The sequence below is a fragment of the Loxodonta africana genome, chromosome 4, assembly GCF_030014295.1.
Source record: "Loxodonta africana isolate mLoxAfr1 chromosome 4, mLoxAfr1.hap2, whole genome shotgun sequence".
NCBI classification, from domain to species: Eukaryota; Metazoa; Chordata; class Mammalia; order Proboscidea; family Elephantidae; genus Loxodonta; species Loxodonta africana.
This window is the reverse complement of record NC_087345.1, coordinates 78,319,645-78,333,503: the sequence shown is the minus strand read 5'-3', so window position 1 is coordinate 78,333,503 and position 13,859 is coordinate 78,319,645. Positions and strand designations below refer to the sequence as shown.

Below are 13,859 nucleotides of genomic sequence, written 5' to 3'. Positions count from 1 at the left end.
AAACTCAGTGTTTATTTGTCACATACCAACTGCCTTTTCTTTCATTCCTTTCTGTTTCTGATCTTTGGAAAATCCACATCTGTATCAAATGTCACCTAGTTCTTACTCAAACAGAGGAAAGCAGACACAGCGGCTGCACCAGTGACTTAGCTGACCTAGGCCCTCAGTAAAAACAAACCTCTATAAATCACCAGATGCAAGCAATTGGGTAGTGATCATTTTAATTAATTGAACAGCTTTCCTGAAATTTACTATATAATTTCAACCCTCCCAACACCTTTGCCAGAAGCAACTAACAGTGATTTTCTTTTTTTCAGAATTGTTTAAAGGAAGAAAACATTTTTAACTTCAGGGGATTAGATGTATTTTTTAAATCTTCAAGATTAGGGTAGTAAGCTACTGAATTTCTGAAATTAAATCATGTGCCTTTCATGCTACCAAAAAGTCAAAGTTATTCCAAAACCTATCTCTAAATGCATGAATATAAACATGTTATCTGCCCTAAAAATGCAGCCTATCTAACATAATTTTAATTTTATCTGACAACTCACATTTGCAACATGACATACGATATTTCTGAATTCAGTTGCATATTTAACCATAAAAGCTGACACTCTGTCCTGATGTTTCAGACCCCTGATTTTCACTGCAGACTCCACATTTTAGAGGACCCTCCAGTGGCTTATTACCAACTCTCATTTCCCCTTACAAAATAACTCTGATAATTCTCTGCTAAGAACTATGTAATACCTAATTTATAGATATCATGCCAATAATTGAGTAATACTAAGATTAAAGTCCTAGCCTACGGAATATAATCAAATACACGTCTCTACAAAGTAAAGGTGCCTTCTCTGAGTCTTGGGGACCAGTTCAGCAATGACAGCAAAGTATAAAGTGTATTGTTACAACAGTACTTGAATCTCAGTAATTATACTTTGGCTGGAAAACCAAGTCAACCAATTTAAAGAACCCTTCTGTACTGTACCCTAAAGGTAATATCAAAAGGGCCACATATTTTACTTATGAGAACTTTAGCCCATACAGCACTGGAACAAACATATATGTGAAATCTGGCTAATATTCACTTACAAGGAGAGAAGTGTAATGTTTGTTGAGACAGGTCCTAGATTTGGAATGGTCTCCAATTCATTGTTGTTCAGTTTTCTATAAATGCCAAAAAAGGAGGAGAAAAAAAAAAAAGCAGATTAGGTAATCTGTAATTCATAGAGGTGAAAACTTTACAAATTTATTCAAAAATGCTTCCTGAGTCAAGACTTTAAATAAATTATTTATAATCCAAATGTCCTTTACAGTTAAATAGTGTGACGGGTAATATATTTTATTCAAACCTCAAGTAGAAAGTAAGTTTAAGACTCACATTTCTCGAAGGTTCTGAAGGTGGCTCATGGAACTTGCTTTGATAAAAGACAATCTGTTGTGGCTTAAGTCCCTAAGAGAAAACAAAAATAAAATGATAAGTAGTTTCTAAAAATCACTAATAGTACTTAAACACGTGCACAGCAGAGCTGGCTTAGAAAATGTTTCTATCAACACTAGTGATTAACACAAGAAATTAGTCCACCCTGTCCATAAACCAAACAGCAACAAAAATACCAAACTCAAAAATACAAACTCTGGGCACAAAATTAGTTTAGGTGGCTGGCAGATTCAAATGCTCTAAGCCCACGAACGTTCTAAGAGATGTTTGGCAAATGGTGAACAGATCTTTTGTGAACTGGTTGTTTTGCTTCCCCTTCCCCACCCCCTTTCCATTTCTCCACTCCCAAAGTTGATATGATGAAATCATGGCTCATGCAAAGTAGCTAATTAGGTAAGTTTGCTGAAACAGAAGTTTCCAAAGAAATCTTTTTATTATCATAAAATTAAGCGTCAATATCCTTATTACAGTCAAAGGAAACAAAATTGCTTTTCACATGTTTGTTTCTCTGGGTTAAGGCATCAAATATTTACTCTGTGTGTGTGTGTGTGTGTTGTGTAGAACACAACTTTAACCCTCTGCTTTCCTGAATTCCCCAAATCTCAATATCAGGTAATATACTGTATAATTTAAACCACATCAACCATCTAACAACACTAAACAGACTGGAAAGAAACCTGTGAACAGATTTTTCGTTTTTTTTTTTCCCCCAATCATTAAAATAAATCTGTCATGCTCACTCTGCCTCAGTAACAATTTCTACAGGACGTTGTTATTAAAATAAAATACATATCCTACATACATAATACTCTAGGCTAGAAAGATATCTCAGCATTTAAGATTCAAAACATAAAACAAAACACAGCAAATATGCTTGGTTATATTTCCTATATGTGTCAGTACATTGAACGTGTGCATTCAAAATGATGTAATGAAAATGAAATGGCTGAACAGCTACTGAAAGCTAGGCTAACAAACAGTATGGCTCAAAGCTCCCCACCAGACGAGGTTAACCAGCCCTTACTAAATTAATTCATTCAGTGTTTAAAAATGAAGATTAACTATCCAGATAACCAAACTTGATTGGAGAAAAGCATGAAATCATTTGTTATAGATGCAAAAAGGGGGGGGGGCAGTGAAATCAAATCCAGAGAAGCACACTGTTCTGAAGGCAAGTCCATTAGTAAGCAATTAGAAATCAGAGACCCTTTCAGTCTTCAAATTAGTATTTTGAGAACAAACCTGGATTTCTCTATTTCATCTAAAAAACAAAAAAATCTGCAAAAGGTTTTATTTGAAACATGTTTGCCTAAAGACCTACCAGACAGTAACAGCCATGAGTTGATTCGTTCTGGTAGAGTTATAACATGAAAAAAAAAAAAGCTGGCAGAGTCTTGAAACTATAAAAATCCTGCAATTACAACCACGGCTGTGCATGCTCACCACGCTGGAGCCAGACACTTTCCCTCACAGCCCAGCTCACGTCCATCTGGAGTTCATCAAGGAAACCATGAGCCCAACAACTCACGTTAGGTTTCAAACAAAACCTGTGTGCTTTTAGCACCACAGACTGTCACAGATTTCCCACATGTTTAAAAAACAACCAAGGAAGAGAGTCCTTCACCTGGGAGGTAAGCCTGGGTCAACAGAAAGTCTTCTTTGGGCCAACTTGACTAAAGGGCATTTAACCAACATAAAACTGTGTCCCCTGTATTGTTTCAAGTTTTAAAAGCAAAGTGGGAACCTATCTGCCATTTGCATTTCATACAGGTGATTGTCTTTTAACTAAAAAAAAAGAAAAAACCAGGCTCTTCATTTTAAGAGTTGTTTCATAAGGCAATCTTGTGAGAAATACATGAGTGCTGAACTTTTTTTTTTTTTTTTTTACTCAACCAGTAATTGGATGAGATCCCCAACAACAGACCTTAAAAATGAGAAACTGCCTTCTGAGAACAGTGCACAGGCTGGGGACCAGTCTTCTCTGACCCAGAAGCAGGAGCTGGCAACCTTAAATATTTCAGTTATTGCAACATATTTCCATTCCTGACTTTTGTATACTATTAAAAGTACATTATATGTGGGAGAGAACAAAAAAAAAATCAGCCCATAAGTTACTTTTACTGCTAAATACTTTAAAGTCGTGAAATTTTTAATGTACCTAAGTTTAGATTTAATACAGTTGACATTTCAGAAATGATTACTTCCCTGTTAAAGGATGTCACGTTATCCTAAATCTTCCTATATTGTTTTTTTGTCTACACCATTAAGAACAGATTCAAGTTGTACAATGTCAATGTTTTCTTAAACCCTTAAGAACATAAAGCATTCAGTAAGGAAGGCAGATTCTTCATTTTGAGATTTCCTCTAATGAACACCTTCCCCAAGAAACTTATTTTTTTTTTTAGGAAGATTAATAAATGGGAAGGGTGGTGAGGTAAAAGGTGTTAACTACTTATCCAGAACTCAGCTGACCAAATACCTGAAAATCAAACTCTCTCTCTACAAAGAGAAGTCTCTCTTCCTACATATTAGCAGGGGAATAAATATATACGAAAATAATTAATTTTACAGCATTTGGTTCCTGCTATCATTTTCTTCCTCTTAGCGTTTGGAAATCTGACTTCCAAGTCAAATTTTAGAATACAAATCCAGCACAGCTTCTTAATGGATCCCACTGGGGCCCGCAGAGCTGCTAATTCAGCAGGAATCTGGAAGGCTGAAAAACAAAAAGCCAGGCTGTAGCTGTTTTAAGACACTGATCCAAAGTGACTCATAAATCAGCCGGCTATGTTCAAGTTTTAGTCTGGAAAATACAGAAAAGCAGCTGTGAAAACCATAAGGACGATTACCCCCACCCCACCCCCAATGCTGGTACAGACCAGAGGATTTATAACAAGCCAACACTAAAGAAGTCACACCGGCCAGCTGAAACCACCTTTCGGACTTTCGCCTAAGCCCTGTTGAGAAATCAAACATTTCAAGGTGATAAGGTAAAGAATTCTGAAATTCCAGTGAGAATTTAATAATACTCGAAGCTCTGGCTGGCAATTGAGCAACTTTTCCCTCTTTTGGCTAAGAAACATAAATTCTAACAAGCGCTCTTCCTGAGGTTCAAAACTTTTTGGAAGCACAAACGCTAGATGTAAACTCAAGTCTACCTCTAAAGACAGTTACAAGCAATGGTTCTTCAAACAACTGCTGTTTCAAAAGCCACTTTCATTAAAGTATTAGAGGCTACTTCATGAAAGGCACACCAAATACGGTATTATTATTTTACAGCTCAAACTATTCAACTTTTCCCAAGTGGGTTCCTGTGGCAATAATTATAAAAAAAAAAAAAAAACTGACTAAAATGAAAAAACACAGGCACAGACGTTATCAGAAACTTTTTTTTTACTTGCAAATTCAACAAGTGGTAAAACTAATAAAACAAAAGATAGGCATGAATGTTTTTCTGAAACTACTCCAAAGACAAAATTTTACTATTTTCTTTATCCAGGGAAAGGGAGATTAGGCTATGGGGAAGAATAATACACATTTCTCTTATGTTTGAACTCTGAAACAAAGAGTCTACTTAAAAGCTGGTCTAATTATGTAAAACGTTAAGTAGCAGCTATCTTAAGCCTGCTGTTCCAAATACCAAGTGACAGGGAAGGTAAAACTCAATTCATATGTCTTTCCGCTCTTTTAAAAGGTGAGGAGAGGAGACTTCTAAAACTTTAGGCACACACAAAAGAAACATTTACAATAAAGAATTTAGTCCACATGGTCTGGTGACACAAAGATGGCTCAAAGTCACAGAAGTACAAGAATGACAGAGCTGTCCAATGAGTCATCACAGCAGGGCTTCTGACAACAGACCCTATGCTTATTTATACAAGTGGAACTTATTTTCACATACATTTAAGGAATGTGGACTTGCAATGAGACAATTTACTGCTGGCGGAAATGTAATTAAAGGCTGTGCTAACCAAATCAACTGTAATTTGTTTTCAGTATGCCACCAAATTATCTGCAAAACAAAATCCTAATTAAGTCAGCTACTTTTAAGACAATGTTTGGTTTAACCCAGCTTCTAATCAAGAGCAATGCAGTTATTACTTATAGACATCTAAATTCACAAAAAAAATATACTGCAGGCTAGAAGGATCCACTAGGCCACTTGACACTGAGAAACTACTGAACGTAAAGTTAGATTTGGCGAAAGATCCAAGCCTACCTAAACGCACCCCAGGAAGCATGATACTCATTTTTTCTCATCCCTGTATTATTCAAAGGTGTTCACCTCCAGTCATTCAAACGTTCAGTTCCATATGTTGTCAATAGAGCCATTCATGTTCTATGAACAAGGCAGCATGACCTCCACAAGAGGCAATTCAACAGAATTAGCCACAACTAATTGAACGTCTTCCTGCTTTAGGTTGAAGCCCTTATCTGTTTCTTCAGTTGTAATAAAAACGACTAAATAAGACAAGCCCCCGACAAGAGATTAAATACCAATCCCATACTTTGTAATTTTATATTTTTGAAAACTAAACCAGCCTTCACAAATAAAGGAATTTAGATTAGTACAAAGATGTTAAAAAGTTTCCTAAACTACCTGACCAAACCTTCTACTACTATCGGGACAGTTTAAGAACTAGAATCACCATTGCCAATTGTTAGGCCCAAATCTAATGCAATTTCTTTGAAACCGGAAAACTTTTTTTTTAAACACAAGTTTTGATTGTATTTTACAGAGAGTTCAGGGGCTGCTAGAGAAAAACGGAGAGAGGGGCAATTTGGAAACGATCGTCTTTCCAACTAAACTACATTTTCTTCCCTGTTCTTCCATGCAGTTGGCAATGATTTCAGGCGTTTAGACTTCACAGCTAGAATCCAAAAACGTGCATAACGTAACAGCACTCAGCGCTCTTCCCGAAACTGCCTAGGCAAGGTAAGGAGCTACAGAAATCACTCCGGTGGTTCTGAAAAACTACTTCCTTCCCTTCCATAGCTCTGATCAAACAGTCTGACCCACTTCTTACAGGAACGAGGATGTGGATGTGAGTTACACGTTGGTCGAGGGGCGCGGGGAGAGAAAAATGTAAGGTCTCCTAATGCGAAATTAAGCACAAGGGGGAACAACAACAAAAGGAAGTATGGTTGGACGGTGACCGAACTCTGCTGAGGGAGATACCAAATTACAGGGCGCATTCAGTTACTGCCTGGGAGGAGGAGAAGAGGCTTGAATCAGATGCTAAAGTTGAGCCACAGGGCCAACTGCAAACTCCGGGCGTCCGCAGGTGGCCGCCTCTCCTCTCTTGACCTAGCAGGGGGCGGATCTGAACCCCCATGGCGAGCTCAAGACGCAGGACCGCGACCTTGCCCCCTTGGAGTTGTCAATGGCCCCCTCCCCTCGCCCATCTGCAGCCCGGCGGGGCGCTCTAAGCATCCACCTGCGCGCCCCAAGGCACGGATGATTGAGGCCCCGACGGCGCTTTTTCCACCCCCACCGGAGAACTGCTAACGCCCTGGGCCAGGAGAAACTGCCCTGGAAGAAGGCACTGCACAGGAGCCCCAAGCGCCCAAGTCTCTCGTCTGCTCCGGTCTTCCAGAAAGAGCGGCCCGGGACCCCGTGTCCACAGGAACAATACTTACAGACGAGCGACCCAAGACGGGAGCGGCTCGGGAAGGCGCGCCAGGCGCTGGCGACTGCAGTCCAGCAGGTCTCCGAGGCAGCGGCAGGGAGTGGGGCAGTGGCGCTCTGCGGCGACCCCGGAGGGATAGCCAAGTGTCCCCAAGCCGCCGCCGCGGCTGCCGCCGGCCAGGCCCGCGCACCCCAGCACCGCGCACAGCAGCAGCCCCAGCGCCACCGCAGGCGCGCGAAGCCTCGGCGCACCCATCTTGGTCCTGCGGCCTCCCGCTCGGCCCGGCGCTCCGCAGCCGGGTGCGCACTGGGGTCCGGGCACAAACTTTCAGCCGGGGAGTGGGCGCCCTCCCTCCCGCCCGGGCGCGCACGCGGTCCTCCCTCTCACTCCGTGTAAACGCCTTTCTTTTAGTCGCAGCAGCGAAGCCCTTTCATGCCTCGGAGCAGACCGAAGGAAACTAAAAAGAACAGCCAACTGAGGCACAGCTGCAACCCGAGAAGCGTAGCCGCTCCGAAGCCCCTTCTGGCCTGGCACGCAAGAGAAACTTTTTCGCCTCCTCCCCGCCGCGGTGCGCAAAGTCCCTGAGTGGCGGAGTCACGAGGCTGGGCGGGGAGCGCGCCCACGTGACAATAACAAGGCTCCAGCCCCGAGCCGGGAGGAAGGGAGAAAGTGAAGCTGAGATTGTAGGAAATTCGGAGTTAGGTTTTCCAGCCTCTCTTGGCCAGAAGTCTCCGCTACTACCTGGGCACAGCGTATATCAAATGAAGTTGAAGGGCAAAAGGGAGTGTCTGTAAAACAATTGAACAAATATTAGGCCAGCTCTCGGAGATGGAGGTAATTAGGAGAGTAAAGTTAGGTTTAATTCCAGAAAAAAGGAATTTGTAAATTATCCTACCATCCACAGAGTGAACAATGGGTGCAAAGAAAATAGTTTCCTTCAGCATCAGTGCTGGACGGTTGTTTCCATACATTGACTCCAAACATAAAAAAACAATAATAAAATGTAAAAGTATTGGCAATGATATACCCCTCCCCCCCAAAAAACACTGCCGTCGAGTGGATTCTGACTCATAGTGACCCTATAGGACAGAGTAGAACTGCCCAATAGAGTTTCCAAGGAGCATCTGGGGGATTCAAAATGCCGATCTCTTGGTTAGCAGCGTAGCACTTAACCACCAGGCCACCAGGGCTTCTTGGCAATGATGTATCAAGTTACAAACAGCCAGGTGTAATGAGCTGGATGGCGCTGGGGGAAAATGATAGAAAACAACCTTCTAGTAAATGGTCATGGCAATCATATTCCATGCAATAGCTAGGGATGATAAAAGTAGTCAGAATAATATTTCAAAGCAAAATGAAAGCTGGAACCTTGGAGGAAAAACTCCTGTAAACATCGTGGCCCACCTGGGCTTTGAATGGTGACAAATACTGATTGAAAATGTTACCAGGCTAGAATTACTCCCTACCTCCTCTTCAGAGGGTGGATTTAGACCTACAGGGTTTCCCAGTAAAGTCTGTGCCAGGACTTACTCTTGCAGGTGAGCAGAGCCACAGGATGTTGGAATTGAAGGAGACCTCAGAAGTCATCTGCTCGCCCTCTTCTCCCCTGGGCAAGGAAAGAGACCCAGAGAAGCTAACCACTTTGTGGCAAAAGCTAGAAGCTTTTTAAGCTCTCACTTCCACAGGCATCATGTCCTGCATGGTGTGTATCATACTTGGGGCTCCTTAATCTGCTCGTTACTGAGGAGTGAAGATAGTTTATGGAGTTGAGACTTGAACCCTGACTCTAAAGCCCATTGATTTCCACTGTCATAGGTCACTTTTATAAGCCATTCATAGGGGAGGGAAAAGATTCATTCTTAAGTTGAAATAAAGTATTTTAGATATGATATACCATCCTCTTCTTTTCAGTTACCATTATATCAGCCCTACCATCTTTTTTCCATGAATTTCTTACAGTATCGATGCTGTACAATTAGAAAATATTTATAATCGTGGTACCTCATTTTGCCTGCTTGGGAGTGATGAGAATGCACTACAGTCATGCTATGGATTTTCCATTTTAGAATCTCCATCTATTTCTTCTCAGAAAAATCAGGCTTGTTGCCTTGTGTGCCATCAAGTTGATTCTGACTCATAGTGACCCTGTATGACAGAGTAGAACTGCCCCATAGGTTTCCTAGGCTGTAATCTTTACAGGTTCAATTTTTTTTGCCCACAGAATCCTTCAATATTACAACTCAAGTCTTAATTTTTTTCTTCTATTCTTTCAGCTTGAAAAATGCTGAGTGTGTTCTTCCCCTCTGGTTTCCTAGAAAGCAAAGATGTCACTTTGAGGACTAAGGTACACCTGACCCGAGCCTTGGTATTTTCAATCGCCTCATATGCTTGCGAAAGCAACGCAGTGAAGAGGGAAGACTGAAGACAAATAGATGCATTTGAATTATGGTATTGGCAAAGAATAATGAATATGCCATGGACTGCCAGAAGAACAAACAGATCTGTCTGGGAAGAAGTACAGCCAGGGTGCTTCTTAGAAGCAAGGATGGTGAGACTTCATCTCACTTACTTTGGACATATTATCAGAAAAGATCAATCCCTGGACAAGAACATGAGGATTGGTAAAGTAGAGGGTCAGCAAAAAAGAGGAAGACCCTCAACAAGATGGATTGGCAACAGTGGCTGCAACGATGGGCTTAAACACAGCAACAGTTGTGAGGATGGTGCAGGACTGGGCAGTGTTTTGTTCTGTTGTACCTAGGGTTACTATGAGTCAAAACTGTCTCGATGGTACTTAAAAAAGAACAGCCTTTATGAGAGCAGATCGCCAGGTCTCCCAAAGCATGGCTGGTGGGTTCAAACCACTGATCTTTTGGTTAGCAGCCGAGCGTTTAATCATTGCACCACCAGGGCTGCTTAAATCATTACCGTTTGGGGGAAGATGGCTCATCTCCCTCCCCACCCCTGCACCCCCCCATTTTTCTTTCTGTTGCCCTGGATTCAATTTGTGTCAGAGTAGAACTGTGCTTCATAGGGTTTCTAATGGCTAGTATTTTTCAGAAGTAGATAGCCAGGCCTTTCTCCCAAGATAAACTTAAGCCTCCAAACTTCTGGTTAGCAGCTGAGCATGTTAACCATTTCCACTGTTTGTACCACCCAAGGACACCCACTTAATACTCTCCTATATCATTTCATCTTCTTCCATGAATTCTATTTACACCCAAATGCTGATATTCACCACATCCATAGTTCCAGTCCAGATCTTTCTCCTAAACTTTAGACCCATGTATTCAACCACACACAGGACATCTCAATTGGATATTCAAATGTAACATCTGGAGTTAAATTTCACTACCCGTGAGCCTTACCCCTTTTCCTCCTGAGTTCACTATTTCAAAGAACGACACCTCCCTCCATCTAGCTAACAGCACCAGATACCTGAGAGGCACCTTTGACATTTCTTTCATTTTCACCCCCACCCCACATTCAATCAATTAGCAAGTTGAAGCTAGGTCCTAAATGCATCTTCTATCTTCATAGACATTATGCAAATTCAGACCAAGAGCTCTTGACGGTAAGCAGCCTCCTTCCTATCTGGCATTTCAGTCCTTTCTCCATATTGCCGTCTAGTGATATATAGAAAGCTCAGATCTGAGCCTGTGACTCAACTGCCTAATATCTTTTTCAGGTTCTCATTATTCTCAGAGTAAATTCCAAATTCTTAAATGTGCCTTATGCAGCTTCTTTTTCTGTTTGACCTCACCTTTACTCTCTGGAGCGCTTTTTTTTTTTAATCATCTCCCCCTTATTCTATAAACTACTTGAATTTCCCTTCCCATGCTATGCTCCTAGCCTCTCACCCTCTTGCATACCTGGTCCCTCTGTCCAGATCACTCCTTGCCCCCCTTCTGCCAAAGCCATTTGCATCTCAATGTAGGCACTCCTTCTTTGGAGAAAGTTTCCCTGTCTTACTTCAGCTGTCCCTCCAATGCACTCCAAGAATACCCAGAGGGTATGCCTTTGGTTACTGTGGCTCTACAGCTTTTTAAGTAATATTTAAATTTCTACATTACCATATTCCATACCAGCTATGTGATGTTAATTGTTGTTGTCTTGTGCTGTTAGTTGATTCTGAATAATGGCGATCCTGTGTGTTACAGAGTAGAACTGAGCTCCATAGGGTTTTCTTGGCTGTAATCCTTTTTTCGAGGGCACTGGGACTGGTTTTAATCTGTTTTTGGTTTTTTTTTTTCTTTTTGGTCTAATGACTCTGTGAATTCTTTTTTTTTTTTTAATTGTACTTTAGATGAAAGTTTACAGAACAAACTAGTTTCTCATTAAACAGTACACATATTGTTTTATAACATTGGCTAACAACCCCATGACATGTCAGCATGCTCCCTTCTCAACCCTGGGGTCCCGATTACCAGCTTTCCTGTCCCCTTCTGCCTTCTAGTCCTTGCCCCAGGGCTGGTGTGCCCTTTTAGTCTCTTTTTGTTTTATGGGTTTGTCCAATTTTTGGCTGAAGGGTGAACCTCAGGAGTGACCTCATTACTGAGCTGAAAGGGTGTCCAGGGGCCATACTCTCAGGGTTGCTCCAGTCTCTGTCAGGCCAGCAAGTCTGGTCTTTCTTTTTCAGTTAAAGTTTTGTTCTACATTTTTCTCCAGCTCTGTCTGGGACCATCTATCGTGATCCCTATCAGAGCAGTCGGTGGTGGTAGGCAGGCACCATCTAGCTGTACTGGACTCAGTCTGGTGGAGGCCCTGGTAGATGTAGTCCATTAATCCTTTGGACTAATCTTTCCCTCGTATCTTTAGTTTTCTTCATTCTTCCTTGCTCCTGAAGGGGTGAGACCAGTGGAGTATCCTAGATGGCTGCTCACAGGCTTTTAAGACCCCAGATGCTACTCACCAAAGTAGAATGTAGAACATTTTCTTTATAAACCATGTTATGCCTACTGAGCTAGATGTTCCCTGAGACCATGGTCCCCACAACCATCAGCCCAGCAGTTTGGTCCCTCAGGGAGTTTGGATGGATCAGTGGAGCTTCCATGACATTGCCTTGTACAAGATGGCTGTAATCTCCATGGAAGCAAGTTGCCAGGCCTTTTCTCCTGTAGTACCACTGGGTGGATTTGAACTGCCAACTTTTCAGTTACCACCTTTCAGCACCCAGGCAGCTTCATGTTAATTAAGCCACTTAAATTTGCATTACCTCAGTTTCTCAATCTGTAAGATAGGATCCGATAAAAACTTTCTCATATGACTTCCATTTATAAGGCCACTGGATAAGCTGTCACTCTGTGTCCCCTCTTATGATCTGCTAACTGATTCCCATGACTAGCTGAATACCAGAGGTTACTGGCTGTTCCCTAGTACACCCTTTGCAAGTGTGCTTCTACCAGTCATGTGCTGATCCATGGTGGTGACAGACCTGTTTTTCCTATAATTACACAACTGAATTAAATATTGTGTAAACCAAAGAAATGCCAAGTGCAATGCAAAAATAACTTCATTTCCATGCTAATGAATTTGAAGCTTGGGGAAGATACTCTAAAGGTAGTCACTAAAATTCAATACTCTCAAATTAGATGAGCCCTAGTGGAGCAAGCAGTTACGTGCCCAGCTGCTAACCAAAATGTCGGCGGTTCAAACCCACCCAGAGGCTCCACAGTAGAAAGACCTGATGATCTGCTTCCATAAAGAGTATAGACAAGAAAACCCTATGGGCAGTTCTACTCTGTCACATGGGGTCTCTGTGAGTCAAAGTTGATTCAACGGCACCTAACAACGAGGTAATTGTAAAACACTGGGGGGTAGGGGAGGATTATAAATATCTAGGTGATTTCTACACACAGATTACTCTGCAAGCATCTTTAAGTTCTTATTCCACTTTAAAGTTATTGTAACTGGTAATCAGTTGGCATAGGATGCATTATAGGTGTGGCTTATGCTTGCTCAGAACTTTACGTAGTTGTTAAGGGAACAAAGTACAAAGACATGGAAAGAATGTAGTACAAATTAAATATGCTTATTCTCCAACTCAATATGTCCTCAGCCATGCAGTCAATAGAAAGAGGAAGTTAGTCCTACACAGGACATTGTCAATCAATGTAATGTCTTCACACTTTTTTGCTTGAAAAGTCCACTTGAGCCAGCAACCAGAGTTTCAGTCTAGAAAATCTGCCTCCTCCAGTTCCCTAGCTATGAACCACAGGGCCAGAAGAAAACCCCCATCGGGAGTCTACCTGTAGTAACCAGTTGTCGTGGAGTCGGTTCTGATTCATGGTGAACCCATGTCCATCTGAGTTGAACTGTGCACCAAACGGTTTTCAATGGCTGATTTTTGGAAGTGGATCTCCAGGCCCGTCTTTCAAGGCAGCTCTGAGTGAACTCAAAATTCCAACCTTTTGGTTAGCAGCCAGCGTGTTAACCATTGCAACACCCAGGGACTCCAAGTCTGTAGTTGTTGTCGTTAGTTGCTGCTGTCAAAGTAGAACTGGGACAAAGTAGAACTGCCCCATAGAGTATCCTAGGAGCCCTGGTGGCACAGTGGTTAAGCATTCAACTGCTCACCAAAAGGTCCACAGTTGAAATACATCGCCTGCTCCTTGGAAATCCTATAGGGTCACTATGAGTTGGAATTTACTCAACAGCAATGGCTTTGGTGGTTTTTTGGGGGAATCTTTACAGGAGCAGATCACCAGATCTTTTTTCCTGCGGAGCCACTGGTGGGTTTGAACCACTTCCCTTTTAGTCAGAAGACGAGCTCTTAGCCATTGCACCAC

The 13,859-nt window shown here is 41.9% G+C and overlaps 1 protein-coding gene across 1 annotated transcript in view; it reads right to left on the bottom strand.

Moving 5' to 3' along the window:
• The window catches only part of LRIG3 (leucine rich repeats and immunoglobulin like domains 3), a 60,144-nt gene extending 52,506 nt beyond the window's left edge, over positions 1-7,638 (bottom strand). The window contains exons 1-3 of the mRNA XM_003405171.3: positions 7,082-7,638; positions 1,382-1,453; positions 1,093-1,167 (exon numbers count right to left, since the gene is read on the bottom strand). Of these exons, the coding sequence (XP_003405219.2) occupies positions 1,093-1,167; positions 1,382-1,453; positions 7,082-7,326 (392 nt within the window). The 5' untranslated portion in view covers positions 7,327-7,638. The remainder of the gene's footprint in view (positions 1-1,092; positions 1,168-1,381; positions 1,454-7,081) is intronic.
• Between the last annotated feature and the right edge of the window lie 6,221 nt (positions 7,639-13,859).